This window comes from Lactuca saligna, chromosome 9 (genome assembly GCF_052625555.1).
Source record: "Lactuca saligna cultivar CGN05327 chromosome 9, ASM5262555v1, whole genome shotgun sequence".
Taxonomy (NCBI): Eukaryota; Viridiplantae; Streptophyta; class Magnoliopsida; order Asterales; family Asteraceae; genus Lactuca; species Lactuca saligna.
Genome location: NC_136425.1, coordinates 7,047,713 through 7,075,083, shown reverse-complemented (window position 1 = coordinate 7,075,083; position 27,371 = coordinate 7,047,713). Strand labels below are relative to the sequence as shown.

The window sequence follows — 27,371 nt, the reverse complement described above, 5'->3', positions numbered from 1 at the left end:
TCTAAACTATACTCTTTAAATTCATCTATGTCCACGACGCGACTTGAATCCTCAACGTCAATGAGGGAGGACAACACTGGATAATGATCTGAAAACAAAGTTTTCCATGAAGATGGTGTGGGATGGTGGTCTCATTTGTGTATGTGGACTCGTCCCACTTTTATTCTAAAAAACATGTGTTGGATTTTTGTGATCCTCTTCACATATCGATGTCCAATTATGGCCGATGGCAACAAGAGAATAGCCTGAGCTCGGAAGAGAGAGATACCTCAATCTAATGCCAATAGCTGTGTATAGAAATCCAAGTCAGTTAGTTCCTGGAATTTTGTTTTCCTACTTCATCATACATCTCTTTCTTTGTTTAAACTTTTTTTTTTCTCTCGGACTTTTGTGATATCTCTTTTAGAAGATAAAGTTGTCTAATTGGAACAATCAACCTAATCCATTGGACCATCTTATTTATGGTGATGCTAAATAGCACAATATAACATATCTAGTTGATTGTAAAGTTCACATACACAACAACAAGATTGGTATTTCATCCCAATTGCCTCCATAAGGCTTCTGAGAGTTGTCTTTCCAATGCAGGTATTAGGAACACATTCCCTTGCTATGAAAATTTGTGCATTGTTTTTGGAAAATCTGTGCTTTATAAATGATCCATATAGTTTTAGTTTGAAAAAGTTGATTTTGCCCTCACATGTTTTGCACATGTTTTGATATAATGATTAAAATACACGGTGATAGCCATAAAGACTGTTTATGAAAAGTTTTAAAGCCATAAAGACCTTTCATGAGACTGAAAAAAAGTAATAACCAAACTTAATATTCTCGAGGGACTTAAATCAATAAAGTTATATTATTCATTTTATGTCTGAACCAAGGTCGTAACAAAACTAAACCATACGGAAGATCCGAGTTGAATAATAATAATAATAAATAAAGACCCCAATCCACAGACTATTTATATAATTTACTGAAAATAAACCGACTGAATGAGAAGTACTTGATACAGTAAAATGAAATGATACAGATAAATATATAAACTCATTTTCCAAATCGACAAATGACAATATTGGAGATGATTTTTATGTAATGCAAGAAAAATTGCACATTACACATTTGAACATCGATACAGACTGTTGCTAGTGGCTACACCACCAATACTTATACCATTAGTCAATTCCTGAACTGCTGCTTCGTAGGTTTTCCACTTCTGTTTCTTTTCTGTTACCACCAACCAATCCAATCCAATCCATCATAAATTCACAATATGCAAATACTTTTATCAATACACGATACATCCCCCCACAATTCATGAATCTAACAAAAACATTGAGGCTAAAAAAAATACAAGATTTTGTCTTACAGGTTTTATCAATCTGAAAAGACGGATTCAAGCTTCTCTTTGAGCTGCTGTGCAACAGCAGCACCAGCAAGACCCTGAAACGAGAAGGAATGCATGACCTTCCCGTCTTCTGTGGTTGAAACATTTGTGTCCTGCATCACCATCTGATGTTCCCGAAATGTTTTTATAACCCGGGCAACCGGGTGCTCATCCAACGGGCAGCTCACCCTAACAACCGCATCATCTTTTCTAGCCATGAAATCAACCTCGGGTGCACCCATCACATCCTTTTCAGCTTCCATCATTCTTATCTTTGATTGAAGATCTGTTATGTATGAAATCGCATCACCAAGCAGCGACGCTTTGTCCATTTTTGAAATGTTGGGGACCACCGCTCGGAGCGCGTAGAACCGTTGGTTTAGTTTCTCCCGTCGCTGTCTCTCCGCCTCCACGTGGTTCAACGGTTCTTCTCTTCCGTTTGCGGGTTTTCTTCCTCTTTTTCTTGGCTTTCTGTCCATTAACGAGTCTTGATTTGGTGATGATGATTGGATTGATTGCGATGAATTCAATACTCCATTCATCACATGGTTGGGAAACATCTTCCCTTCATTATCATTGTTGGAAGAATTCCCTCCGAAACCGTTTCTCGAAGGTATTTCGTATGATTCCCCTCCGAAATCCACATCTTCTTCCACTTTCGGGGAAAAGTTGATGCTGATTGGACCGGATTTCGGACCACCATTACCATTACCATTACTATTACCACCGAGACTTAATTCTTGACCGAAGATTTTGGGTAATCCTTTCGGGTGGCATCCATTGAACAAAGTTTTAGCCATTGCTATGAAGCTTTGGTCTTCTGGGATCGACTTAAAAGAACCCATCTCCAAGACTCCTCTTTTAAGCGGGATAAATACGAGTGTCTGAAAGCGTGCTGATTTTGCTAAAAAGGATCTTGATTGGTAATGTTCTTCACAGCTTCTTGTATCAGAAACCCAAACGGATCGACTCGTGTTGAAAGATTGAGAAGGGCTTGAAGGTTTATCAAATGGGAACAGATAAAACATCGAGGTTAAATAAAACATTTCCACATCAGAAACTAAATCCATTTTTGCTACAAGATTTCCTTTTTCGTGTCCCTTAAAACAAGAATGGAGCTTCTGAAGAACCCGTTTTTTCCTATTGGTTCCATGCCCACCACCAGCTTGGGTTTCTGTTGAATCTTTATAATGGCCATCGCCCCAGATTAAAGCGGATTTGCCTGATTTTGAATTGGAAACTTGCCAGAAAATGGAATAATTCCAGTCTGACCCCTCGAGAATCTTTCGAAGCCCATCTTGAACCCCTAAGTCACTTGTTCTTGATCTGAATTCATCGGATAGCTTATTTGAAGCTGACCATAACAAGTAATCGCAAGCTTCACGACCCAATACGTTCTCTATCATGGCTTTATCTTCTTCCTCTAACCCAAATTTGTCTCCCATGTCTGTAAAATGAATTTGTTAAGGATTTTGACCAACGTAAGTGAGCAATAAAACAAAATTTATAAGTCCCCATCTTCATCTCATACTCATTTTTTTACAATTCATGAATCTCGGGGAATTTGGATGATTTTTCTAAAATCTCATAGAAAAGTTCCATAGTTTTTCAGTTTTTTTGTGTATGGGATAAATCATGACTATATAAGCTTTTAACAAGTAAAATGACCAAAATAAACATTCTCAAGGAAAAAAGAAGACTAATTCTTGCCCTCAAAAGTTTTCTACAGCACCATAATCAATTTGTAAACTTTGCCCCTGAAAAGTTTCTAAGATGTTTGGAGATATAGATATGAAATCGTAAGTTAAATAAAATTTTGGCCCAAAATTAGAAACTATAATCAATTTGGGAATTCTGGCATATTTCGTAGATTTTCTGGGTCCATCTGCAAGAACAGAATAACCAAATTCCCAGAATTTATTGCTTTATAGAGCCAAGGCAACTTAAATTTCAGAACATCCAGCGGATTCTGAACCTAAGGCGCATAGATTTCCAGAAAAAAGCAAATTGAACTAGCTGACGGCGGTATTTGTTCATAAAGCTCGCTAAAAAAATCACAATAAGCCCTAGATCTTACAGCAAGAACCGAATTCGACGAATTTTGATGCAAAAAAACAGCAACAGATCAATGGTTTGACAGAGAAGCAAGAAGATATTAGAAATTATACCTTTAAAACAGAGGAAATCGTAGAGAAGATCCGATGAATGGTAGAGAAATATGAAGAAAAGGAAGCAGAGAAAGCAAAATAGTTGTATAGATGCTCGTGTACCATGTGACTGAATCAAAGGCGGTGTGGCGTGCACTTTTGATCCGAAGGACTTTAATTTAACGTGCGAGCCCAAAGGATTGGATAGAACTAAAATAGAAAATTACATTTTTAGTCATATAATTCTACTATTATTTAACATTTGCATTTTCGTTGGAAAAGCAAAAGACAAATGAAATATAAATGTTTGGGTTTGGGTTCATGATTTATAAAGTATATTAACTATATTTTATTTTATAATTGGTTGCTTCTTTTGTATATTATTGATAATTCAATTCATTTATTGTGTTTAAAATGCATCAATAATAAATATAACATGGTAATATGTTATTTACTATTACAACATATATGTTTGTCAGTATAATAATATAATATGGTCATATGTTATCCACTATTAAAATATATATGTTTTTAGTTGGGGCTTACAATGTGTCTTTTACCAATGTCTCCGACGACTTTAACATAGTAAAAAATCCCGACTTCTTTGCCAATTTTCTCAATGGTAAAAAAAAGCCATAATAATAATTATTTTTTTCTTCCAATTAACGGAATGAATAATTACCAAGTACTTTTTGAAATAAGAAAGTCGACACCAGAAAAATTGCAATATTTGCATCGACGAAATCAATCACTTTCCAACATATATTGATTGTAGAGATGAAAACAAATAAAAAACATGATTGGGAATTACCGTGAGTCTCTTTCTCATGATAAAAAAGAAAAATCATAATAATTATATTTACACAAAACTGTAAAATTTGTCTTTATGGTATTCAAAATTTTTTGGATACGATCCAAAAAAAAAATTCATTTACATAGTATGTCCAAAATTAAAGTTTTTCTGTTTATTTAATCCAAAAAAAAAAACTTAAAAATACGGTTATACTTTTTTACTTTCTTTTTTATATTCTTTTTTTCTACTTTTTCAAATACCATTTTAATTTAAAGAGAAAAAAATAATTATCTCTCTCTCTCTCCATGGAACCAAGAACAAATACACACAAAAGAAACACACTTATATGAATACGGAATGTGGAATACCAAAAAAAACTCAGAAAATAAACACAAAATCGTTTGTTCTTCAAAATTAATTTTGGAACACGAAATCGTTCAATCACCAAAATCATATTACAATTACCATAGAGATTAGATTATAGTTTTTCTAAGAATGAGAGATTAAACCTAGAAGTAACAATGTAGGTTCAATCCAAGAGTTTGAAGAAGAATCGAAGTGTTGATGCCTTGTATGTCTTGAGAAAGAATTTAAGTGTCGATGCCCTTGGCGAGAAGTGGCGGCATGATGATGATCACATCCAGTGAAGCTTCGATTCAGGCAAACCAGCTCCAAAGGTTGTTGTCGATGGAATCATTAGAGAAATTAAACACATATCAAATCCAGTTTGTTTCTCATCGCTCATTCATCTCCTTTGGTCATGGATTTGCCCTTATCCCTCTTATATCGTTGCTCTACCCTTCCTATTCCTCGCCTCACACCATCCTCTTCCTCGCCTCACACCAGTGACACCTACCACCAAACCTAGTAAAAGTAAATGAAACAAGTAGATGAACTAAAAATCTGAAATGCCTAAATTAGGGTTCCCTCGCTCCAAATCAATCAAATAATTTGAAACATCCCAAAAATACAGTCCAAAATTTTCATTTTTAAATCATCATTAAAACCATAAATATCATTACCATAATATAAAATCATAAACCATGTATCTCAAAATATCATAATATATGTCAACGTATCAAAATCTCATATCAATTTGTGGTGTGTGCCATGCGATCATCCCGAGTCCTTCCCTTTCCTAACTGAAGTACCTGAAACCAAACTAAAAATTATAAGCACGAAGCTTAGTGAGCTCCCCCATCCTACCACATACCATACAATAACACATACTGGGCCTTGCCCACTGCACCAGGCCTCGCCCGACATTGGACCGAAGCCCGGTATACATATATCATAATAACAACACGTAACACATAAATATATAACATGTAACATGTAAAGCTTCCTCAGGCTTACCCCGGCATCGGATCGAAGTCCGGAACACATAACATATAAGTTATATCTTCATCGGGCTTGCCCGGACATTGGACCGAAGTTCGGAACACACAAATAATACATGCAAGAATCACGAAGACATCAAGCATACAACATTCCTCGGCTTGCCCCGATATTGGACCGAGGTTCGGTACATATAAACTGCATTGGGCTAACCCCGACATCGGGCCTAAGTCCGACATATACTAACATACATAAACGGGCCGACATTGGGGCCTTCGACCCGTTCCTACTGGAGGAAAACTCACCTTGCAAAGTTGTCTGTAAAATCTCGCGGTGAGGAATATATGGTAGCTACTCCAAAGACTCCCTGGCTATAAAATCACATTAATACTTAGTCAAGATCTGATAATCCTTCACAGGATAAAATGACCAATATACCCTTGGTCAAGGTCAACGCTCTAGTCAAATTCAAAGCTAGGGTTAACTCCCAGTCAACCCAAATCGTCGAATTCTATGCTATCCAGTTTCGTGATAACCGAGTCAACTCGTCAAGTCCCTTCACAGACTCGTCGAGTTCCATCTTGTACAAAATCGGGACAAAACGAGTCAACTCGTCAAGTCCATTCACAGACTCGATGAGTTCTTTAGTTTCCTAGTCTTAATCACATCCATCTAGCTGAATCACCTCCTAACTCAACGGGTTCACTCAGAATCAGAGAAGGTTAGGGGAACCACGACTCGGCTCGCCTAGTTGTATGAACAATTCGTCGAGTCCCTCATAGGACAAATCCATAAATTCAACTTTAATTAGTTTCAACGTTTCTAACTCACAAATCTGGACTCCTTAGGCTAACATTACACGTAAAGTTGCTAACTTTACGTGCATGCATGGTGTTATGAGGCTAAAACACCAATATCAAGCAAAAATAGAGGTCTACATCATGGAGTAGGGCCATGGCTGAATAAAGGTGGAAACTTTAAGCTTCTAGAGCTCAAAAGTGCCCATATCTGGAGTCCTTACTTCACCAAGAGTTCAAATCTCGGAAATGACCTTGGAAATGGTCCAAAAGTGACAACATGCAATCCTAGAAGAAGATCTAAGTGAAAAGAAGCCAATGTAAAAGCTTTATACCTCCAACGGGTCTGAAATGCAACACAAGCTCTAGATCTACTGCCTTTCTTGAATCACCAAGGGTTTCCTTCCTTCTCCTAGCTTCAAACCACACAAATGGAAAGAAAATCTTAAGAACACATAAGGGCTGATTAGGGTTTCGAGAGTAGGATGTAGAGGTGATGGACGCTAGGGTGGAGGCCTGATATGATGCTTAAATATGTTGCAAACCCTAAATATTAGGGTTTCCTCTTGATGGACCTACTCGTCGAGTCAAGGCTCTCGACTCGTCGAGTAGACCACTTAAATTATACGTCCAAACTAGCATCTGCTCGATGAGTTAGGGCTACCAACTCGTCGAGTAGCTCTTACAAAATAAATACTTAAATAAATTAAATGCGTACCAGGAACGGGATGTTACATAATTCATGATTGGGTTTGAAAACACAATTCATGCCAAAGATTTCAAAAAAGGAAAAACGAGAATCAATATGAACCGTTAGATTTCTCTATGCATAGATGGGTTGTACCAAATTGACCTTGGCCTAATTTGCGTCAGATTATGCATACATTATTGAAGGATGGAAGTTTTTTTTTCTTGAGTAATCAGTTGGGTTGTGGGTTCGATGATGATGGTGGAATTGATTTCTTCACCAAAGCATTAACACAACAAGAAAGAAGTATTTAGGACCAGTTCCCTCTTATCTAGAGAGAGAGAGAGAGTGTGTGGGGTTGGGGGATAATTATTATTATCTTTTCTTTTTATTTTTAAATTAAATTATTAAAATAGTATTTGAAAAAGTAGAAAAAATATAAAAAAGAAAGTAAAAGGGTATAACCGTCTTTTTCAAGTTTTTTTTTTTTTGATAAAAAACACAGAAAAACCTTGATTTTGGACATTCTATGCAAGTGGAAAACTTTTTAGACCATATCTAAAGTTTTTTAAATATCATAAGGACCAATCTTGCAGTTTTGTCTTATATTTATTTTCCAATGAACGAAATGAACAACCAAACCATCAAGTACTTTTTGAAATAAAAAAGTAAAAATGAGCAAAATTGCCCTCTTTGTACCGACTAACGCAATCACTCTCCAACGTATATAATTTAATTACATAGATGAAAACAAACAAAAACCACAAATAGTTACAAGTAATAATCTATTAATTTCCTTTAGCTTTTATTGTATGTCTTTCCGGCTAATGATTATATGTAAACATTTGTGACCATACGTATGAATGCATATACGTAATTATGTATTTCGAAGCAAAATTTTATAACTATATATGATTTATTCTTGTAGTATATAATATTTTCAAATTCGTTGATGCTTATTAGTTTGTATTTGTAACAATAGTGAAGTTTCAAACTTTGGTCAAAACACAGTTGTTATTGTCTTGATTTTTATGGTATGTAATGGTGTAAAATATTGGTGTCTTTTGGAGATACTTGTGTTGTTAAATTAGAGTTCTAGCTAAAATTTGATAAGTTTGTTATGAAAAAGAAGTGCTTGAAAAATGAAATTGAAGTCTTCATTGTTGCTTATTCAAGTTGTGTGGAAACAACACTTAAATTTTCACCCACACCCTCATAAAAAATTGAGGCTTGATTTTAACGAGCAGTCGAGCATAAAAAACTTGCTTAGGCTATGCATGTGATTTTAGAGTATAAATTACAATATTCGAAAGTTTAGAAGATCAAAGATATGACTATAGATTAAGAACAAAAGAAATGAAATTGGATCAGGTTAAACTCTTACGACCATAGTCGGGAACTCAAGATCCTTAGATCTCAATGCATATATTTGATTTAGAAATGGTCCTAGTGTGATAAGGATCAATTTTTACTTATCAAATCTTACGATTTTAAGATTTTAATATCAAAATCAGAATCTTTAATAACATTGATTTGAATTTTAGATATTTTCCTTTCTATATGTTTCTTATTTACCAAAAAAATGTTAAATTTATTGATTCGTGTTTGCTTTTCTTTTTTAATAACAATATCACACCACATGTAAATTAAAATAAATAAATTATAAAAAGTGCTTAGATCTTATCAAACAAACAAAACACCTAGTTAATTAGTTGTTTTTATTAGATCATATACCAAATTAAACATTGTGCTTTGTTTTATACATGTTTTCTTAGAACGACAACATTATATTAAGAATTAGCAAAAGTGTAACGCCCCGATTCTCAGGTATTGATTTCTTTTGTTATAAGATTGTTTTGATTTCAAGGTTTACTCGACGAGTTGGTTGCTCGACTCGTCGAGTAGCAGCGGGTTGGTCCACTTGTTTAAGTAACCTACTCGCCGAGTCAAAGTAGGGACTCGACGAGTAGGAGATGGAGGATGAAACCCTAATTTCTGGGGTTTTGCACCCTATTTAAAGGATCATTTGGCCTCCCCAACCTCCTTTCTACAGCCTCTTGTCATTCCAAACCCTAAATTCGTGCATGTGTGTGCTTTCTTGGTGTGTTAAGCTTTGAATAAGGATTTTGGTGAGAAAAGCTTGGGGAAAACAAGTGGTTAGAAGTAAGGAACTCATGGTGGATTAGAGATCTACATCAGTGGGCAACCTTTTTGAAGGTATTTAGTTGTTACCTTGGCTCATCTCTTCCTAGATCTCTTTTGGATGGTTTTTAGAAAGATTTTCTTGTGTTTGAGTTAAGATTTGAAGTTGCAACCTCAGATCTGAACTCTTTTTGGTCTTTAAGTCCATAAAGTTGCCAGCTTTGGCAATTATGAACCTCCCCTCAAGTGCAAAACTTCTTTGCAAGCTTCGTTTTTTCATTTTAAGGCTTTAGAGCTTTGCACGCACGTAAAGTTTGCAACTTTACGTGATAACCATGCCTTGGGAAGTTGGATCTGCAATATGGAGCCTTTGCATGGCTTAAAAAGCATCTGTACGGATGAAGGACTAAAGGGACTCGACGAGTGGCATTGGCCTCCCCAGACTCCCCTCTAAAGCCTCTTGTTATTCCAAACTCTAAATTCGTGTATGTGTGTACTTTCTTGGTGTGTTAAGCTGTGAAGAAGGATTTTAGTGAGAAAATCTAGGGGAAAACAAGTGGTTAGAAGTAATGAACCCGTGGGGAATCAGATATCTACTTCACTGGGCACCCTTTTTGAAGGTATTAAGTTGTTACCTTGGCTCATCTCTTCCTAGATCTCTTTTGGATGGTTTTTAGAAAGTTTTTCTTGTGTTTGAGCTAAGATCTGAAGTTGAAACTTTAGATCTGAACTCTTTTTGGTCTCTAAGTCTATAAAGTTTCCAGCTTTGGCAAGTATGAACCTCTCCTTAACTGCAATACTTCTTTTCAAGCCTAGCTTTGTCATTTTAAGTCTTCAAAGCTTTGCATGCACGTAAAGTTTGCAACTTTACGTGATAAGCATGCCTTGTGAAGTTGGATCTGCAATATGGAGCCTTTGCATGGCTTAAAAAGCATTTGTATGGATGAAGGACCGAAGGGACTCGGCGAGTGGCATGGTCGACTCTGCGAGTCCAATGAATATTGACGTGGGCTCGGCGAGTCCGATGATGGACTTGGTGAGTCGGATGGGGTTTTCCCAACTTTTGGACATATATGAACTTGGCGACTGCAAGGGAAACTCGACAAGTCGGGCAAGGATTTTACGTCCTCAAACCTTAGGAACTCGACGAGTCACTCTAGTGACTCGACGAGTAACTGAGGGTACTCGACGAGTTGAGGTCAACATGGATTATTGACCTTGTCAGTTAACTTTGAATTTAACTAAGGGTTGACCAATGGTCTTCTGGGGACGTTTTGGGATGTTGGAAATTTACAAGTATGGTTATGTTATGCTAGTATGATCTGTTAGATCGATATCCTAGAGGGTACGATAATATTATGTGGTATGTGGTATGATCTGTTAGATCGGTGTCTTGGGAGATAGGATGGTATTATGTGATATGTGGTATGATCCATTAGATCAGTTATTATCTATAGACTGTTATGTGATTATATGTTATTTGTCCACATGTTTGTTTGGCAGTTGAGGCTTATCTCCTTTGTGCGAAAGCCAACAGACATGGGCATTCCAACCTGTTGGTTGTGGGTCGTGAGTATTCCATCCCGAGGATAATTGGACTCATAATATGTGGGCATTCCAACCTATTGGTTGTGGGCCTAGGGCATTCCATCCCACAGATGATTGGACCCATAGTATATTGGCATTCCAACTTGATGGTTAAGGGCCTAGGGTATTCCCACCCGATGGTTGACTGGACCCATAGTATGTTGTTTATGATTATATGTGTATTGCTGTGAGTATGATTATTTTGAGGGAACTCACTACGCTTTCGGGCTTAAAGTTTCTGTTTATTGTTTCAGGTACATCCGGGGACCGCGGCAAGGTGAAGGCGTGATCGTATAGCACTTCATGTTTTATTATTGTTTCTGGGGAAAACTTTGATATATACTATTATGGAAACAAATTTGTAATAACTATTGGTTTTAAATGTTTTTGAAAAGCTTTAAATTGGTCTAAATTTTATGGGTGTTACAAGTTGGTACTAGAGCCTTGGTTTGAGTGAATTGGGGGAACATTCGTATGAATCCAGTCTCAAATCGAGGGAAGATTTTCAAAATAAGTAAAGGAGGATGCATGGTGTGTGATCAATCGGAGCCAGTAAGTAAACCCTAAAATACCGTACATTTATTTGATTATGTGATATGTTAGAACATGATGCTAGTACTAGGCAAGGGATCTTCAGGAATTGCATGATAGAATTGCATGATTATATGATGCTTGCTATTCTAGGGATTTCCTTATATGGGATTAACATCATTATTATAGTTGCTTGTGTATGTATCACGGCTGTACATAATTAAGATCTTATAGCCCAAGAATGTTTGATTTGGCCTTACGTTCTGTTCTAATTGATTAGGGCTTAGGTTAGGATCCAATATTCGAAAGTCTATAGGATCCAACATTATGTATGGTTAGCATACGCTAGTGTTGCAGGGGTTGGTGGAAGTCTCATGGATGAGCGAGGTCGTGCGACCACCATATGCATAGATAGTGTTAGGGTGTTGTGATGCTACTTGAGACAAATATGGGTAGGTGTGGAAGGTAGTATGGGCCCGTACTACTGAAAGCATAGGACCCATACGCGTAGCAAGGAAGTCACAACCTCTAGGGTTTAGTTGGAAGTTGGTTCCCAGTTATTTACGCGAATTTTCTGATATCTTCATGTTATATTTTTAGTATGGTGGTTACGAGGCGTTTTGTGTCTGGATCCGGATCGGGATCAGGGCAGGGCGATCAGGAGGCCCCAACAGAACTTGAGGTTATCGTCCAGGATGAGCCAGTGTTGACAGAGGATCGAGTCAGGGATATCATCCGTGATGAGGTGGTCGAGATTGTTCGGGTCAAATCCCGGAGTTGTTTGGGTCTATCAAGACCGCTATGATGGAGTACTTAGATGACAGATACGCAACCCTTAAGGAGACGGCTGCCGCTGCAGGTGCATCAGCTGTAACAACGACAGGAGGTGGAGTAGGAGCCGGTCGGGGCTTCCAGTACAGGGACTTCGAAAACACGAAGCCCCTTACTTTTGATGGGACTCAGGACCCCATCAAGGCTATGAGGTGGGTTTCCGATGTGGAGGGATGTTTCTTTACCTGCTCATGTCCTGTTGACTAGAAGGTCAGGTGCGCTCTGAACCTGCTTAGGTCTGGAGCCAAGGACTGGTGGAGGTTGACGACAGGACCGTACACTGATGATCAGAGAGTTGCGGTTACGGTTATTTGGTAGAGTAGTTTCAGGATACGTTCTGCGCCCAATACATTCCACTCGTTGAGCAGGAACGTTTGGCTCAAGAATTTTTGAGTTTGAGACAGGATGGGGAGTCGGTTACGGAGATCACCCGTATGTTCACTGAGAAGGAAATGTTATGCCCAGAGTTTGCTTCCAAGTAGGTTCAGATGACTCGTCATCTGAGCATGCTCAAGACCGATATTTGATAGTTTGTGTCTACCCAAAGATGTGATACTCTTCTAGAGTTACAGGAGGCCACAAAGCGACATGAGTTGGAGATCGAGTTGTAGTTGAAGGAGTAGCGACAAGCCCCGACACAGTCGCAGCCGACACTAAAGCAGTCTAAGACCTTTGATACTGGGATTGGGGGACAACCCGTCCGCACTTGTGGAAAGTGCGAAAAGGCTCATTTAGGGATGTGCCGATCAGGGAGTGGGTGCCACCGATGTGGCAAGCAGGTCCATTTGGCCAAGGATTACATACAGCAAGCTCGGGCTTCCAGAGTCAGACTTTGTTATCATTGTGAGCAGGTGGGCCATATAAAGGCCCAATTCCCTCTTCTAGACACCAAGTCGGTGCAGGCTTCAGCGTCGGCTACTTTGAGGATTGCGAATGGGAGGCTAGTTAAGTCAGAGCCTCTGAAGGCATAGGGTCGTGCCTTCCATCTTACAGCCGAGGAGGCCAGGGCAGCGCCAGATGTGGTTGCTAGTATATTTCTATCCTTTATCTCATTTATTATATATGTGTTATGCTTATTTGTTGTACCTGTGTTTAGGTACGTTTTTAGTGAGTTCATTACTTGTATTGGTTCTATTTGAATTGGGGGTGATTTGGTCTTTCGTATCTCAGAAATTTAGTAGGAAGTTCAGTGTGCCAGTGGGCGAGCTAGAGTGTCCGTTGTGAGTCTCTATCGCCAACGAACATGGAGTTTCTACTTCTTTGGTCTACTGAGGATGCGAGTTGGAAATCTTCGGAGTGTCCTTTTCGATAGATTTGATTCTGATTCCCATGGGAGAAGTATGCGTGATTGTGGGGATGGAGTGGCTTAGCTGATTTGGTTCCATGATAGATTGTGAGGGTCAGCGGGTTGTAGTTCGAACCCCAAGTGGGAGAGAACTGATTGTATATCGAGAGGGCACCAGAGTGGGATCAGGGTTCTATTCAGCTGCCAGGGCTCGACAGTATATTCAGCACGGGTGTGCGGGTTTACTGGCATATATGGTGGATACGCGAGCCAGGGATCATATTTAAATTTCATAGGTTCCAGTAGTCAGGGAGTTTACAGATGTGTTTCTGGAGGAGTTTCCAGTGATACCTCCGGAGAGGCAGGTCGAGTTTCGAATTGACCTGGTTTCGGGTGCGGCCCCTGTCGCCAAGGCGTCGTACCGGTTAGTAACACCCGAGATGCGGGAGTTGTCATCACAGCTGCATGAATTGTTGGGCAAGCAATTCATTCGACCTAGAAATTCTCCATAGGGAGCACTGATCTTCTTTGTGAGGAAGAAGGACCGATCACAACGGATGTGCATTGATTATAGGGAGTTGAACAAGTTGATGGTGAAGAACCGTTATCCATTCCCTAGGATATATGACCTCTTTGATCAGTTATAGGGTGCATCTTGGTTCTACAAGATAGATTTGAGGTCGGGGTATCATTAGGTTCGGGTCATAGAGAAGGACGTGGAGAAGACCACGTTTTGAACTCGTTATGGTCATTACGAGTTCGTAGTGATGCCATTTGGGCTCACCAACGCGCCAACAGTATTTATGGACCTGATGAATCGGGTCTGCAGACTGATGCTTGATCGTTCGGTCATAGTGTTTATTGATGATATCTTGGTATGTTCCAAGACCCGAGAGCAGCACGAGGAGCACCTCAGGGAGTTATTGGGAGTTCTAAGATGAGAACGGTTGTATGCTAAGTTCTCAAAGTATGAGTTTTAGTTGCGAGAGGTCCAGTTCCTAGGACATCTCGTTAATCAGGAGGGGATTTTGGTCGACCCAGCCAAAATCGAGGCAGTCATGCAATGGGAGGTGCCAAGATCTCCCTGGATATCAGGAGTTTTCTTGGATTAGCAGGGTACTACTGGAGATTCATTCGAGATTTCTCCAAGATTGCAATACCCCTCACTCGTCTGACGAGGAAGGGAGTGGACTTCTGGTGGGGCCCTGAGCAGCAGAGGGCGTTTGAGACCCTCCGTCAGCAGTTGTGCGAGGCTCCAGTTTTGACTCTCCCGGAGGGAGTTGAGGATTTTGTGGTGTTCTGTGATGCATCTATCATAGGATTAGGGGCGGTCCTCAGGCAGATAGGACGAGTGATAGCCTACGCGTCGCGGCAGCTGAAGCCGCATGAGATGAGATACCCTACGCATTATTTAGATATGGGAGCGGTGGTGTTCGCTCTTAAAATATGGAGACACTACCTATATGGGGTCTGTTGTACCATATACATAGATCACAAGAGCTTGAGACACATCATGGATCATCTGAAGCTGAATATGGGGCAGTGCAGGTGGCTGGATGTAGTCAATGACTATGATTGTGAGATCCTTTACCACCCCGATATAGTGAATGTAATGGCGAATGCCTTAAGCCACAAGTCAGCTGGGTCATCCACCCCAATGATATATATGAGGATAGCGGTGGATTCTCTGCTTGTGAATTTGATCAGAGATGCTCAGGTTGAGGGCATGCAACCTGAGAATTGGAAGTTGGAGAGGATCATGGGTGAGAACACCCGATTTATGCAGGATAGTTGAGGATTATTGACTCGATGTGGTCAGGTATGGGTTTCGATGTCTGGTGGGGTCAGACAGATAGTCATGGAGGAGGCTCATTAGTCTCATTTCTCTATCTACCCGGGGGCCACCAAGATGTACAGAGACATGAGTTTGAGTTATTGGTGGCCATGTATGAAGCGAGAAATCGCTTGGTATGTCGAGAGATGCTTGACCTGTAGGATGGTCAAGGCCAAGCATCAGAGGCCGCATGGTATGTTGCAGCCCCTGGAGATTCCCATGTGGAAATGGGAGCAGATCACGATGGATTTCATTAGGAAACTGTTGAGGACGATGAATGGGTTTGATGCTATATGGGTCATTGTAGATCGATTGACCAAGAGTGCCCATTTCTTGGCTATACGGGAGATTTCTTAGGCCGAGAAGTTGGCCTACGTGTATGTTCGCGGGATCGTTTCTCGCCATGGGGTTCTGGTCTCCATTGTTTCCGACCGAGATGTTAGATTTACCTCCCATTTCTGGCATAAGTTCCACGAGGAGCTAGGCACACGAATGCATTTTAATACAACATTTCATCCACAGACCGACGGTCAGAGAAAGTGGACCATCCAGACCCCCGAGGATATGTTGAGGGTGTGTGTCATTGACTTAAGTGGGAGCTGGGATTCCCACCTACCCCTTGCGGAGTTCGCCTACAACAACAGCTATCATTCCAGCATCGACGCCCCGCCTTTTCAGATGTTGTATGAGCGGAGATGTCGCACCTCTATTTGTTGGGGTGAGGTTAGACATAGGGTGATGGGACGGATGGAGGTAGTTTTTCATACTACCCAGAAGATTCAGCGTATTAGGCAGCGATTGCAGACCGCTCATAGTCGGCAAAAGAGTTACGTCGACAGGCGCCGATTGGAGTTAGAGTTTCAGGTGGGTGATATGGTACTCCTGAAGGTCTCACCCTGGAAGGGTGTGATCCGCTTCAGGAAGAGTGGTAAATTGGGTCCTCGCTTTATTGGACCGTTCAGGATTGTTGCTAGGGTTGGCAAGGTGGTATACAGGCTAGAGCTACCGGAGGAGCTTAGCCGGATCCACAAGACTTTCCACATTTCGCAGTTGTGAAAGTGCATTATGGATTAGGAGTTAGTGGTGTCGTTGGATGATATTTAGGTCGATGAGTGCCTGAATTACGTGGAGAGACATGTGGCCATACTGGAAAGGAAGAAGAAAGTCCTGCAGAACAAGGAGATACCTTTGGTGAAGGTGCAGTGGGAGCATCGGAGGGGATCCGAGTGGACGTGGGAGCTGGAGGCAGAGATACGGGAGCACTATCCAACGTTGTTCACCTCAGCGCTCTTCGAGGACAAAGTCTAGTTCAAGTGAGGGGGAATTGTAACGCCCCGATTCCCAGGTATTGATTTCTTTTGTTATAAGATCTTTTTGATTTCAAGGTCTACTCGACGAGTTGGTTGCTCGACTCGTCGAGTAGTAGTGGGTTGGTCCACGTGTTTAAGTGACCTACTCGCCGAGTCCAATGAGGGACCCGACGAGTAGGAGCTGGAGGATGAAACCCTAATTTTTGGGGTTTTGCACCCTATTTAAAGGATCATTGGCCTCCCTAGCCTCCCATCTACAACCTCTTGTCATTTCAAACCCTAAATTTGTGTGTGTGTGTGTGTGCTTTATTGGTGTGTTAAGCTTTGAAGAAGGATTTTTGTGAGAAAATCTTGGGGAAAACAAGTGGTTAAAAGCAAGGAACTCGTGGGGAATCAGAGATCTACTTCAGTGGGCACCCTTTTTGAAGGTATTAAGTTGTTACCTTGGCTCATCTCTTCCTAGATCTCTTTTGGATGTTTTTTAGAAAGTTTTTCTTGTGTTTGAGCTAAGATCTGAAGTTGAAACTTTAGATCTGAACTCTTTTTGGTCTCTAAGTCTATAAAGTTTCCAGCTTTGACAAGTATGAACCTCTCCTTAACTGCAATACTTCTTTTCAAGCCTAGCTTTGTCATTTTAAGGCTTCAGAGCTTTGCATGCACGTAAAGTTTGCAACTTTATGTGATAAGCATGCCTTGTGAAGCTGTTACCTTGGCTCATCTCTTCCTAGATCTATTTTGGATGGTTTTTAGAAAGCTTTTCTTGTGTTTGAGCTAAGATCTGGAGTTGCAACTTTAGATCTGAACTCTTTTTAGTCTCTAAGTTCATAAAGTTTCCAGCTTTGACAAGTATGAACCCCCCCCCCCCCTAAAGTGCAAGACTATTTGCAAGATTAGTTTTGTTATTTTAAGGCTTTAGAGCTTTGCATGCACGTAAAGTTTGCAACTTTACGTGATAAGCATGCCTTGTGAAGCTGGATCTATAATATGGAGCCTTTGCATGGCTTAAAAAGCATTTGTATGGATGAAGGACCGAAGGGACTCGACGAGTGGCATGGTCGACTCGGCGAGTCCGATGAATATTGTCGTGGGCTCGGCGAGTCCGATGAGGGACTTGGTGAGTCGAATGGGGTTTTCCCAACTTTTGGACATATATGAACTTGGCGATTGCAAGGGAAACTCGACAAGTCGGGCAAGGATTTTACGTCCGCAAACCTTAGGAACTCGACGAGTCACTCTAGTGACTCGGCGAGTAACTGAGGGTACTCGACGAGTTGAGGTCAACAGGGATTATTGACCTTGTCAGTTAACTTTGACTTTGACTAAGGGTTGACCAGTGGTCTTCTGGGAACGTTTTGGGATGTTGGAAATTTACAAGTATGGTTTTACAATGAATATAGGTGGTGGAGTTTGTGGCAGTGATATGAGAGTTTGAGCTTATCTTACGAGTCAACAGTTGCGAGGTGAGTTATCCTCCCTATACTCAGGGGTTTAAGGCACTAAGGACGACCCTTTGGATTTTTATCTGGTTATGTTATGCTAGTATGATATGTTAGATCGATATCCTTGAGGGTACGATAATATTATGTGGTATGTGGTATGATCTGTTAGATCGATGTCTTGGGAGATAGGATGGTATTATGTGCTATGTGGTATGATCCGTTAGATCAGTTATTGTCTATAGACTGTTATGTGATTATATGTTATTTGTCCACATGTTTGTTTGGCAGTTGAGGCTTATCTCCTTTATGCGAAAGCCAACAGACATGGGCATTCCAACCTGTTGGTTGTGGGTCGTGAGTATTCCATCCCGAGGATGATTGGACTCATAGTATGTGGGCATTCCAACCTATTGGTTGTGGGCCTAGGGTATTCTATCCCATGGATGATTGGACTCATAGTATGTTGGCATTCCAACTTGATGGTTAAGGGCCTAGGGTATTCCCACCCGATGGTTGACTGGACCCATAGTATGTTGTTTATGATTATATGTGTATTGCTGTGAGTATGAGTATTTTGAGGGAACTCACTACGCTTTCGGGCTTAAAGTTTCTGTTTATTGTTTCAAGTACATCAGGGGATCGCGACAAGGTGAATGCGTGATCGTACAACACCTAATCTTTTATTATCATTTCTGGGGAAACTCTGATATAGACTATTTTTGAAACAAATTTGTAATAACTGTTGGTTTTAAATGTTTTTGAAAAGTTTTAAATTGGTCTAAATTTTATGGGTGTTACAAAAAGCTAGAAGGAAAACACATTAAGTAATTACAAAAATCGAATTTTGCACCACTCAACCCTTGTGACCATGGAGGTTCATCTGCAGTGACTCTAGGGCATGAGGTAAAGTTTCATGTTTGCAGCGGGGAATTAGTCGGTGTGCGAAAGTTGGCCTGGAAACCCTCATTAGGGAAGTTCTCTTTCCAAAAAAATCAAAATTTACACCCAACTGATCCACTCAATACTAAGCTTAGTACATATAGAAGAAACCCACAAATAAGACTGAGATCAGATGAAATCCCAAAGCACCGCCTTGACATGTTAGATCTTTGCGGACAACAATTTATTCCGAAATGACCAAATCACCCAGAATAAAGTAAGAACAACTGCATCTATACATCTCTTCAATTGGAGAAACAACTGAACTGGATCAATCCAAGATAACCAATCTGAAATATACGAAAAAAACTGGCAAATCCAACTTCCACCGTCTAGCAAGAAGACTCCATAAATCCAACGTCATCCCACAAGAAAAAAAATATGATTAACCGTTTCAACATCAGCATCACAAATTGGACACTACACACAACACATAACTAACATCAATACCAAGTCTATCCAAGATTAACTCTAGTAGACACCTTATTCAAGTTCAACCTCCAAAAAAGCGTATTACATTTGGAAGGGATTAATCGATTCCATTTAGACAGCTGAGGAGCAGCCTCTAAGATAATAGAATCAATCAACGCTCGAGCTCGAGCTGAAGCAACTGTGAAACCCACATAAGGGTCAATCGACCACTCCCAAGAATCCTCATAGTAACATGAGTAAGGCATGATCTCAACGGCTCATATTGAAGCATCACGTCGCCTCCTCTAGGAGGCCTTTTAAAAACCGAGAACCAATCGACCAGCCGAATCCGATCAAAACCATACAAAGCTTATACAAATGTAAGGCATAAACCCTTGGAAACCGTTCTTTAAAAGAAAGATTTGTATTTGTTTCAATTAATAAACATTTTAAATCTATATTTGATACGTGTAAGTAAGTTAATTGATTCGATAAAGATAAATAATGTTTCCGTACATATAACTCTTAGAAGGAAAAACTATAAGTAATAATTCATATAATTTTGCTTCTAAACTTATCTATAATAATAATTATAATAGTCTTTATATTTTTTTTTACTAATAGTATTTCGTAGTTATTTGACAAAATGCTTTTAAATATTAGTAGTTTTTTTTTTAATATTAGTAGCTTTTTTTTATATGCTATATTTGACTTTTGACTAATTGAGTCTCAATCATCTAATAATCCGTTTACTAATAAGTAATCCCGTTGAAGTAGACAACCCCAAGTTATTACAACACTAGAATATTCCGTTCTATATTTCTCACATATATTATGGTGGACTACTTAACGTTATGCTGCCAATTTAGCCATTTAAATAGTGTATCGTGATTTTTTTTTTTTTGAGTTATATAAGATTTAAACATATAATAGGGATATAAATATAAGATTTAAACATATAATTGTATTGTTATATTAAAAAGTTTCAGTAATTTGGTTCAGACCATTTGTTTTGAAATTTGAAGTGTCTTTTTCTATTTATCATAATTTGAGTATTTTGGCAAGTTTTAACGCTAATGTTTGGGGAAATCCTTCTTTTTCTAATAATAGAGAAACGATCTTTTAAGACTTATTTGTGGATTAAGATCGCAACTTAGTTTCATCAACTTTGTGTTTGGAACTTGGAAGTATATGAATATGATGATGAATTCTTTGATAAAGCAAAGACATGCAAAAAACGATTTTCATTTTTATTTTTGAAAGAGATTTATTAATATTTATTATATAATCACCCCAAACTTTCTAAGTTCTAACGGACCGTTGACGTTTTTTTTTTCATTTTTTATTAGTTTTCTATTTTTTTATTAGTTTTCTTAATCTTTGAACTAGACCAGATTGGACAAAACAAAATTTGAAGTTTTGAACTCCAAATGACCAAATTAAGTAAAATCTCTTATAAATGAGTTATACTGGATGAATAAAACCCCAAATTTTACATAAAAATGACCTTTAAACTAAAAAAAAAAATGTCTACCAACACATCATTGTCATACATATACACATGGTGTTTACACTTTTAACATATATTTCCATCCAAACTACAACATCCAAAATGAACAAGAAATCATAATTCCAACTACAAAATAATAAAGAGATTGGAAAATAAAATAAATAAATGAAACCTATTTTTCCAGTGAGAAAACATCATTTTGCACTCGTCATACGCTTGCTATCAGAACAGCATACTGCACCATATGCAAGGAACCATGTCAACATTAGTACAAAATTTCTTGTGAGATGATTAAAATATGCTTATATATATATATATATATATATATATATATATATATATATATATATATATATACACACACACCAATAACAAAACTATAAAAATATTACTAATTTCATGATAAAAATATGTATATGATACATACTGCACCTGCTAATAAATGCACGTGTGACGACGTCCATTTGCATTTTATAAAAATGGGTAATAGCTGCAAACTGCATCAAGATACAGAAATTTATATATATGAGACATTATCAAGTATAAAATTTCAGAATATTAATGTGAAAAAAAAAAAAATTGTTAAATAGGTAAAGAGTTGGTGCCTTAATACATTAAGTCAGTTTTTTTTTTTTTGCTTAATCCGTTGAGTCGCTTTCTCATGATTAAGTTTCTAACCTATTAAGCAGATTAAGTTAAAAGAAAAAGTCCCTTACCTCGGTTTTTGTAGAAGGATTTATCCTATCAATTGCTAGAAATGCCTCTTTTATCAACCATAAGTCTTCTCAAATCTTGTAGTTGATGAGTTATTTCTTGAATAAATTCAAGGCCCTCACTTCCATGGAGTGAGTTACAGGCATGTTTAACAAGCTCAATATCAGCCTGTAAACCTTCAATCTTTTCTTTAAGCTCTAAAAGCTCATGCTCCATGGTGGCTGAATCAATTTCATGGCATTTATCAAAAACCCCATTAGATGTCGCTGAATCTTTAGGTGTTAAAAAGCTGTTGTCATCATTCAAATGATCACCACCATCACACAGTTGATGAAGCTTCTTTTCCAGTGTCGATAAGGATTCCAAAATGTACCTTTTTTCATTCTCAAAGATGATAATAGGAACATGGATACTCCCCATTGATAAATCCCCGTATCTGATTCTATATTGTTCCAATTCATCCAACAAATCTTGAATTTCATTCTCTTTTTCTTCCACAAGCTCGTTAGCTTTCTGTAAAGCTTCCATATCATATTCCGCTTGTTCTTCCATCATTCTCAAGTACTGTAAGGCCTCCATTTGAAGAGAAGCTTTTTCTTGTTGTAACCTTGTGATCATGTTCATGGCATGATTTGCAGCTATTGTTGCAGCGTTTCTTTCGGCTTCTAATTCTGATTGCAACAATCTCAAGCATCTGACGTCATCTTCTGCCTTTTTTTTCACTATCTCCACAATACCATCAACCTCCATTTCAGTGTAAGTACTTCCATCCAAAGATCTCGCATCCATTCTTTCTGAACACATTGAGCATGCATCGGTTCTGATATTAGTAGATGAATCTGCGTCTTTTGTGGGGATCAATGGAGGCAAATGTTTCTTATCCCTTTCGGTTTCTAGGTGGTCATGTCTTTTGGGTTTTTCAGCATGGAATTGGCGCTCTGGTGAAAGAGAAGGACTAGGTTTAATTTGGGATTTTGACCACTTTTCTTCTTGTGAACCATATCCAATCGAGGAATTTGGTGTTAAAGATTTAGAACGGCTTCTTATACTGTCATCAAGATGCATCTCTAGAAGTACGGATCCTAAATCGTTAGCACTTTGGGAGTTTCTTGAAAAGATTGCGTATCGGTTTCGACTTCCCGTGTCATTAGAGTAAACAGGATCATCAAACGCATCATACCAGTTAGTGTTATCCATTGATAAATCACCTCCACCTCCACCTCCACCATTGTTGCCTGATTGTTGCAGTGGCCTCTTACCTTTCTTGGCTTTTGCACGTTCACTTTTTTTGCGTTTTTTATGATGTAGTTGATTAGAATCGAGCTCTGGTGAAACAGAAGTTGTTCCGGTTTGGAATTGCAACCAATCCAATCCTCCTAAACCTTGACCGATTGAACAGCTTGGTGTCAAAGATGCAGACTTACTTGTGAAACCTTCCTCCACAGGCATTTCCAAAGATGGCGATGTTAGATCAGAAACGCTGTAGGAATTCCTTACAAGCTTCCTGTATCGCTTCCGATTATTACCTCTTCCATGTGAAACAACAGAGTCGTCGAGAGATCCATGGTGACGATTGTTATTATTATTATTAAATAAATAATTGTTCGATGAACCAAAACCGTTAACGGGGTGTGCTGGACCTGTTGGTTGTGGTATTGGGCCAGGTCTAGTTTGGATCTTTGAATTCCTTGGTTCTTCAAAATGATGCCCATATGCACTTGGTGTCACAGATGCAGAACGACGACGTTTTGCGCTTTCTTTAAGATGCATATCTAGCAAAAGTGCACATTCCAATTCAAGAGCACTGTAAGAATGTCTTCGACGATTCTCGTTCTGATTATGATTACCTGCATTACGTGAGATGAAAGAATCATCACAAGATCCATACCCATCGCTTCTAGGCCATGGCATCGCTTTTCGTTGTGATGAACTAGGGTTAGGTTTATTTTGGAAATTCGGCTGATGAAATTCTCCCAAACCAAGTCCAGATGAATAGTTTGGTGCAGGTGAAGGGTAGGAACGTTTTAAGCTTTCGTCAAGATGCATCTCAACTAGAAGGGCACGACCCAAATCAAAAGCACTATACGAATGTCTTCGAGGAACATTATTTTGATTCTGATTATTCATGCTACGGTATACAACAGAATCATCCATGGATCCATGCCATTTATTCTTGTCTAAAAAGGAGGCGGTTGAGAAATCGTTACCGATATCAGACGATAAGCTGAATCTTTTAACAGATCCCGTCGGTGGATGCAATGGCACCCCATTATGATGTAATGGATGCGGATGATGAGACTTGTGCTTCTCCGGTGAATGACAAGGACTGTTCTTAATATGGAATATCGACGACCTCTGTGGTTCACCATTTGGCGTAAAAAATGAAGGTTGACTGGTCATACTTTCGTCGTCGTGAGGCATATTCAGAAGAATATCACCGCCTAGCTGGAAAACACTATATGAATGCCTTCGGGGAAGTGTATTTTGACCACGGTTACCGTTGTTACGTGGGACAACAGAATCATCGAGAGACCCATTACCATGATTCCTGTCTAAAAACGGATTATGTGAAGGAGAATAATTGGGTCGATTTTGGAATTTTGTCTTGTTCTGTTCTCCCAAACCATGAACAATTTGAGGAGTTGGGGTCATCGATGCAGAACGCCGTGGACGTTTTAAGCTTTCATCCTTTTGCAACTCGAATAGAAGTGCGCATCCTAACTCGAAAGCACTGTATGAATGTCTTCGAGGGTTTGAGTTTGTGTTTCCATTTTGATTATGTGAGATAACAGAATCATCCCAAGAGCTAGGCCCCTCACTCTTGTGTAAATATGGAGACGGATTCTTCTTAGCTCTTTTGGCTCTTTTATTAGGAAATTGCATTGGATTTGGCGTGATGGAAGCAGGAGGATTTGTTAAAGTTTCATCGTTAGGCATGTTTAGAAGAATTTCACACCCAATCTCAAAAAAACTATATGAATGCCTGCGAGGAAGGGTGCTACGGTCATAACACTGGTTACCTGTGGTACGAGAGACAAAAGAATCGTCCATCGATCCATACGCGTTATTAGGTCTTTGTATTGGGAATAACATTGCATTGAGAGAATCGAGCTCTTGTGAATGTGAATAGGAGTGAACAGGCCTCCTATTGCTATTAGGATCTTGAAAACCGTAACCAAAAGAACCATTTTGTTGGAAAGATGCAGAAGAATTACTTGTTAAAGGTTCATCAGTAGGCATATTCAAAAGAATCTCACACCCCAGCTGGAACACACTATATGAATGCCTTCGAGGGATCTTGTTTCGATTCTGAGTATCAGTGTTACGTGAGATGGAAGAATCATCAAAGTGCCCATAGGAACCTGACCTTCTCATGGAGTTGGTTGATGATGACGACTTCTTACTTTTCTTGGCTTTGTGAAGATAATTTTGGACTGTTTCATGAGAAGAAGCAGGCTGTGTTTGGCATTTTGGCCATTTAAATTCTCCAAAACCATGACCAGAACTATTGGGTGTCACGGATGCAGAACGCCTTGGTAAACTGTTCAGTTGCATTTCCATAAGAATGGCAGACCCCAAATCACAGGCACTGTAAGAATGTCTGGAAGAAATCCTGCATTGGTTCTGACTCCCAATGCTATTGGATGCCATACAACCATCCATTGATGAAGATGGTGATGGATTCATGTATTTCTTGGGTTTAAAATAAGGATTATTTTCTTCACTTCTTCGAAGGGATCGAGCAACATTTGGTGTCACGGATGTAGAACGAGCTCTTACACTAGGCTCATGAAGCTGCGACTCAACAAGAAGGGATCCAAAATCAGGTGTGCTATACGAATGCCTTCCAAAAATCTTGTTTCGAGTATCACCACCATTTGTGACACCTCGCATGATCAAGCTTCCATCATCATCATCAGAAAAAAGGGGTTCAAACTCTGACTCAGAAGTAATGTTGGCATCAGAATATGATCCAGGAGACATTGAATACTTACGATGATGACGGTTTTTCGTTTTATTTCTTATCCTCCTCACACCATCTCCATGCCTAGACCTAACACGTCTAGTTGGACCTGGGCCCGGACCCGGACCCACTCGAGGCAATGGAGGTTTTGTGGTAACATTACTATTACACCCCCGTGACCCGACCATATGCGGGTCGATCATGGGTTGACCACTCGGTTTTTCTTTCCATTGTCTTTTACAACAAGAACATGTTCTTATACTGGATCCCATGCAACCAAGATTCTTATCCACCACAAACCTGTAACATTCCAAATTAGATTGGCTATGTAAACAATCTTCACATATTTCTCGTATATCCACAAGCTCATTGTGAAGATTGCAATATATCAAATACGAGATATCTCCTTGGTGTCTGTTGCAGAACAAATGAAAATAAGATCCGGGTTCTTCTTTGTCAAAAAAGTGGTCAAGCCTCGAGCACAACAAGCATGGGATTTGTAGATCGCAGTAGCGAGCGAATTTTGTAAGAGAATAAGCCAATGCCGCATCGATGAACACCCAAAACATTAAAAACCATTCGCAGGTAGCCAATAACAGGTGATCGATTAATCCCTTGGTGGCAGCCATTGGCAACATATTGAAACCTTCCTTTTTACCCCTTAAAAATGGCCTATAATCATTGCGTTATCAATTTGCTCCTGTATTTCAAGATCATAGGATCCCAAATTTAGGGTTCAAAAGGCTGAAAAAGGAATTTAATTTTTTTAGATTAAGAATGATATGAAACAAATGACAACACAAAATTGAAACTTACAATGTAAATCAAACACCAAACTCTTGCCCTGATTGCGAAACGAAGCCCTTCACATGATAATATTAACCTATGAAACTTTATGAATCGATTGTGAAAAGGAATTGTGCATGGATGGATGAAGGAGTTGGAGAAGGTTCCCGGGGATCAATAGTATGAAAAATCGGAGCTAAATTAGGGTGGGGAGGATTTATGTGAATTAAATGAAAATTGAAGAAAAATAGAATGTTAACGAAGGGCCATTGTGATTTTGGCTACAAAAATCTTTCAACCGTTGAGTCTAACTGATTTTTAGATTCTTCATGCCACCAATCGTTTTCCTGCCAAACCAAACGATCAATTTAATATTAAAATAAAACAATTTAAAGCATAAGTGGGTTTTATATTCATCCAGATAAATAAGAATTCTTTTATGTATGTACACACGCTTTAAACATGCTAATGAAGGAAACATGTAAAACATATTTAATTTCAAATTTAAATACTAATACAAATTATATACATATATGAAAACCCTTATATATATATATATATATATATATATATATATATATATATATATATATATATATATATATATATATATATTAAACATATTTAATTTCACCTGTTTCATATTTTAACTACAACAATATGGATACAAATGACTTTTTCATCCTTGAACTGCCCGATTTCCTAATCGATATTCCCACCGTCAACTCCTTCCTTCTTTGTTTCAGAGTTTCTCGTCCACCATATTTTCGTCTGAGCACTTACAATTTGGACTCCAACAATTCCGACTCATCAGGTATGTCAATTGCAAACTCTTCCTCACTCTCATGCGCAAAGCTACTTTCTCCAATCTTTGTGAATATTTGGAAATTCCCACCGCCATCATATTAATTCCTTTGTTCTTCGTTTCAGAGCATTTG

General features: G+C 38.9%; 2 protein-coding genes across 5 annotated transcripts; both read right to left on the bottom strand.

Annotated features, from left to right (window-relative positions):
- Positions 1 to 963: 963 nt before the first annotated feature.
- LOC145014703 (basic helix-loop-helix (bHLH) DNA-binding superfamily protein) lies at positions 964 to 3,704 on the bottom strand. 2 transcript variants are annotated; one of them, XM_078973136.1, is made up of 3 exons: positions 3,556 to 3,704; positions 1,370 to 2,834; positions 964 to 1,227 (listed from the first exon to the last, which is right to left on the bottom strand). In XM_078973136.1, the coding sequence occupies exon 2, from the start codon at positions 2,830 to 2,832 to the stop codon at positions 1,378 to 1,380; it is 1,455 nt and encodes a 484-aa protein (XP_078829262.1). In that variant the 5' UTR covers positions 2,833 to 2,834; positions 3,556 to 3,704; the 3' UTR covers positions 964 to 1,227; positions 1,370 to 1,377. The 2 variants fall into 2 exon arrangements, with proteins under 2 accessions (XP_078829262.1, XP_078829261.1); XM_078973135.1 differs by having other exon boundaries at positions 964 to 2,834.
- Positions 3,705 to 20,933: 17,229 nt separating this feature from the next.
- LOC145015635 (uncharacterized) lies at positions 20,934 to 26,724 on the bottom strand. 3 transcript variants are annotated; one of them, XM_078974105.1, is made up of 4 exons: positions 26,464 to 26,724; positions 21,686 to 26,391; positions 21,397 to 21,466; positions 20,934 to 21,204 (listed from the first exon to the last, which is right to left on the bottom strand). In XM_078974105.1, exon 2 carries the CDS (start codon positions 26,283 to 26,285, stop codon positions 21,714 to 21,716), a length of 4,572 nt encoding a protein of 1,523 aa, XP_078830231.1. In that variant the 5' UTR covers positions 26,286 to 26,391; positions 26,464 to 26,724; the 3' UTR covers positions 20,934 to 21,204; positions 21,397 to 21,466; positions 21,686 to 21,713. The 3 variants fall into 3 exon arrangements, with proteins under 3 accessions (XP_078830231.1, XP_078830229.1, XP_078830230.1); XM_078974103.1 differs by having other exon boundaries at positions 21,402 to 21,466; XM_078974104.1 differs by having other exon boundaries at positions 21,402 to 21,466; positions 21,686 to 26,347.
- Positions 26,725 to 27,371: the final 647 nt, after the last annotated feature.

Coding starts and splice junctions, on each gene's coding strand:
- LOC145015635 (XM_078974105.1), bottom strand. CDS start 26,285: ATGTTGCCAATGGCTGCCACCAAGGGATTAATCGATCACCTGTTATTG.
- LOC145014703 (XM_078973135.1), bottom strand. CDS start 2,832: ATGGGAGACAAATTTGGGTTAGAGGAAGAAGATAAAGCCATGATAGAG.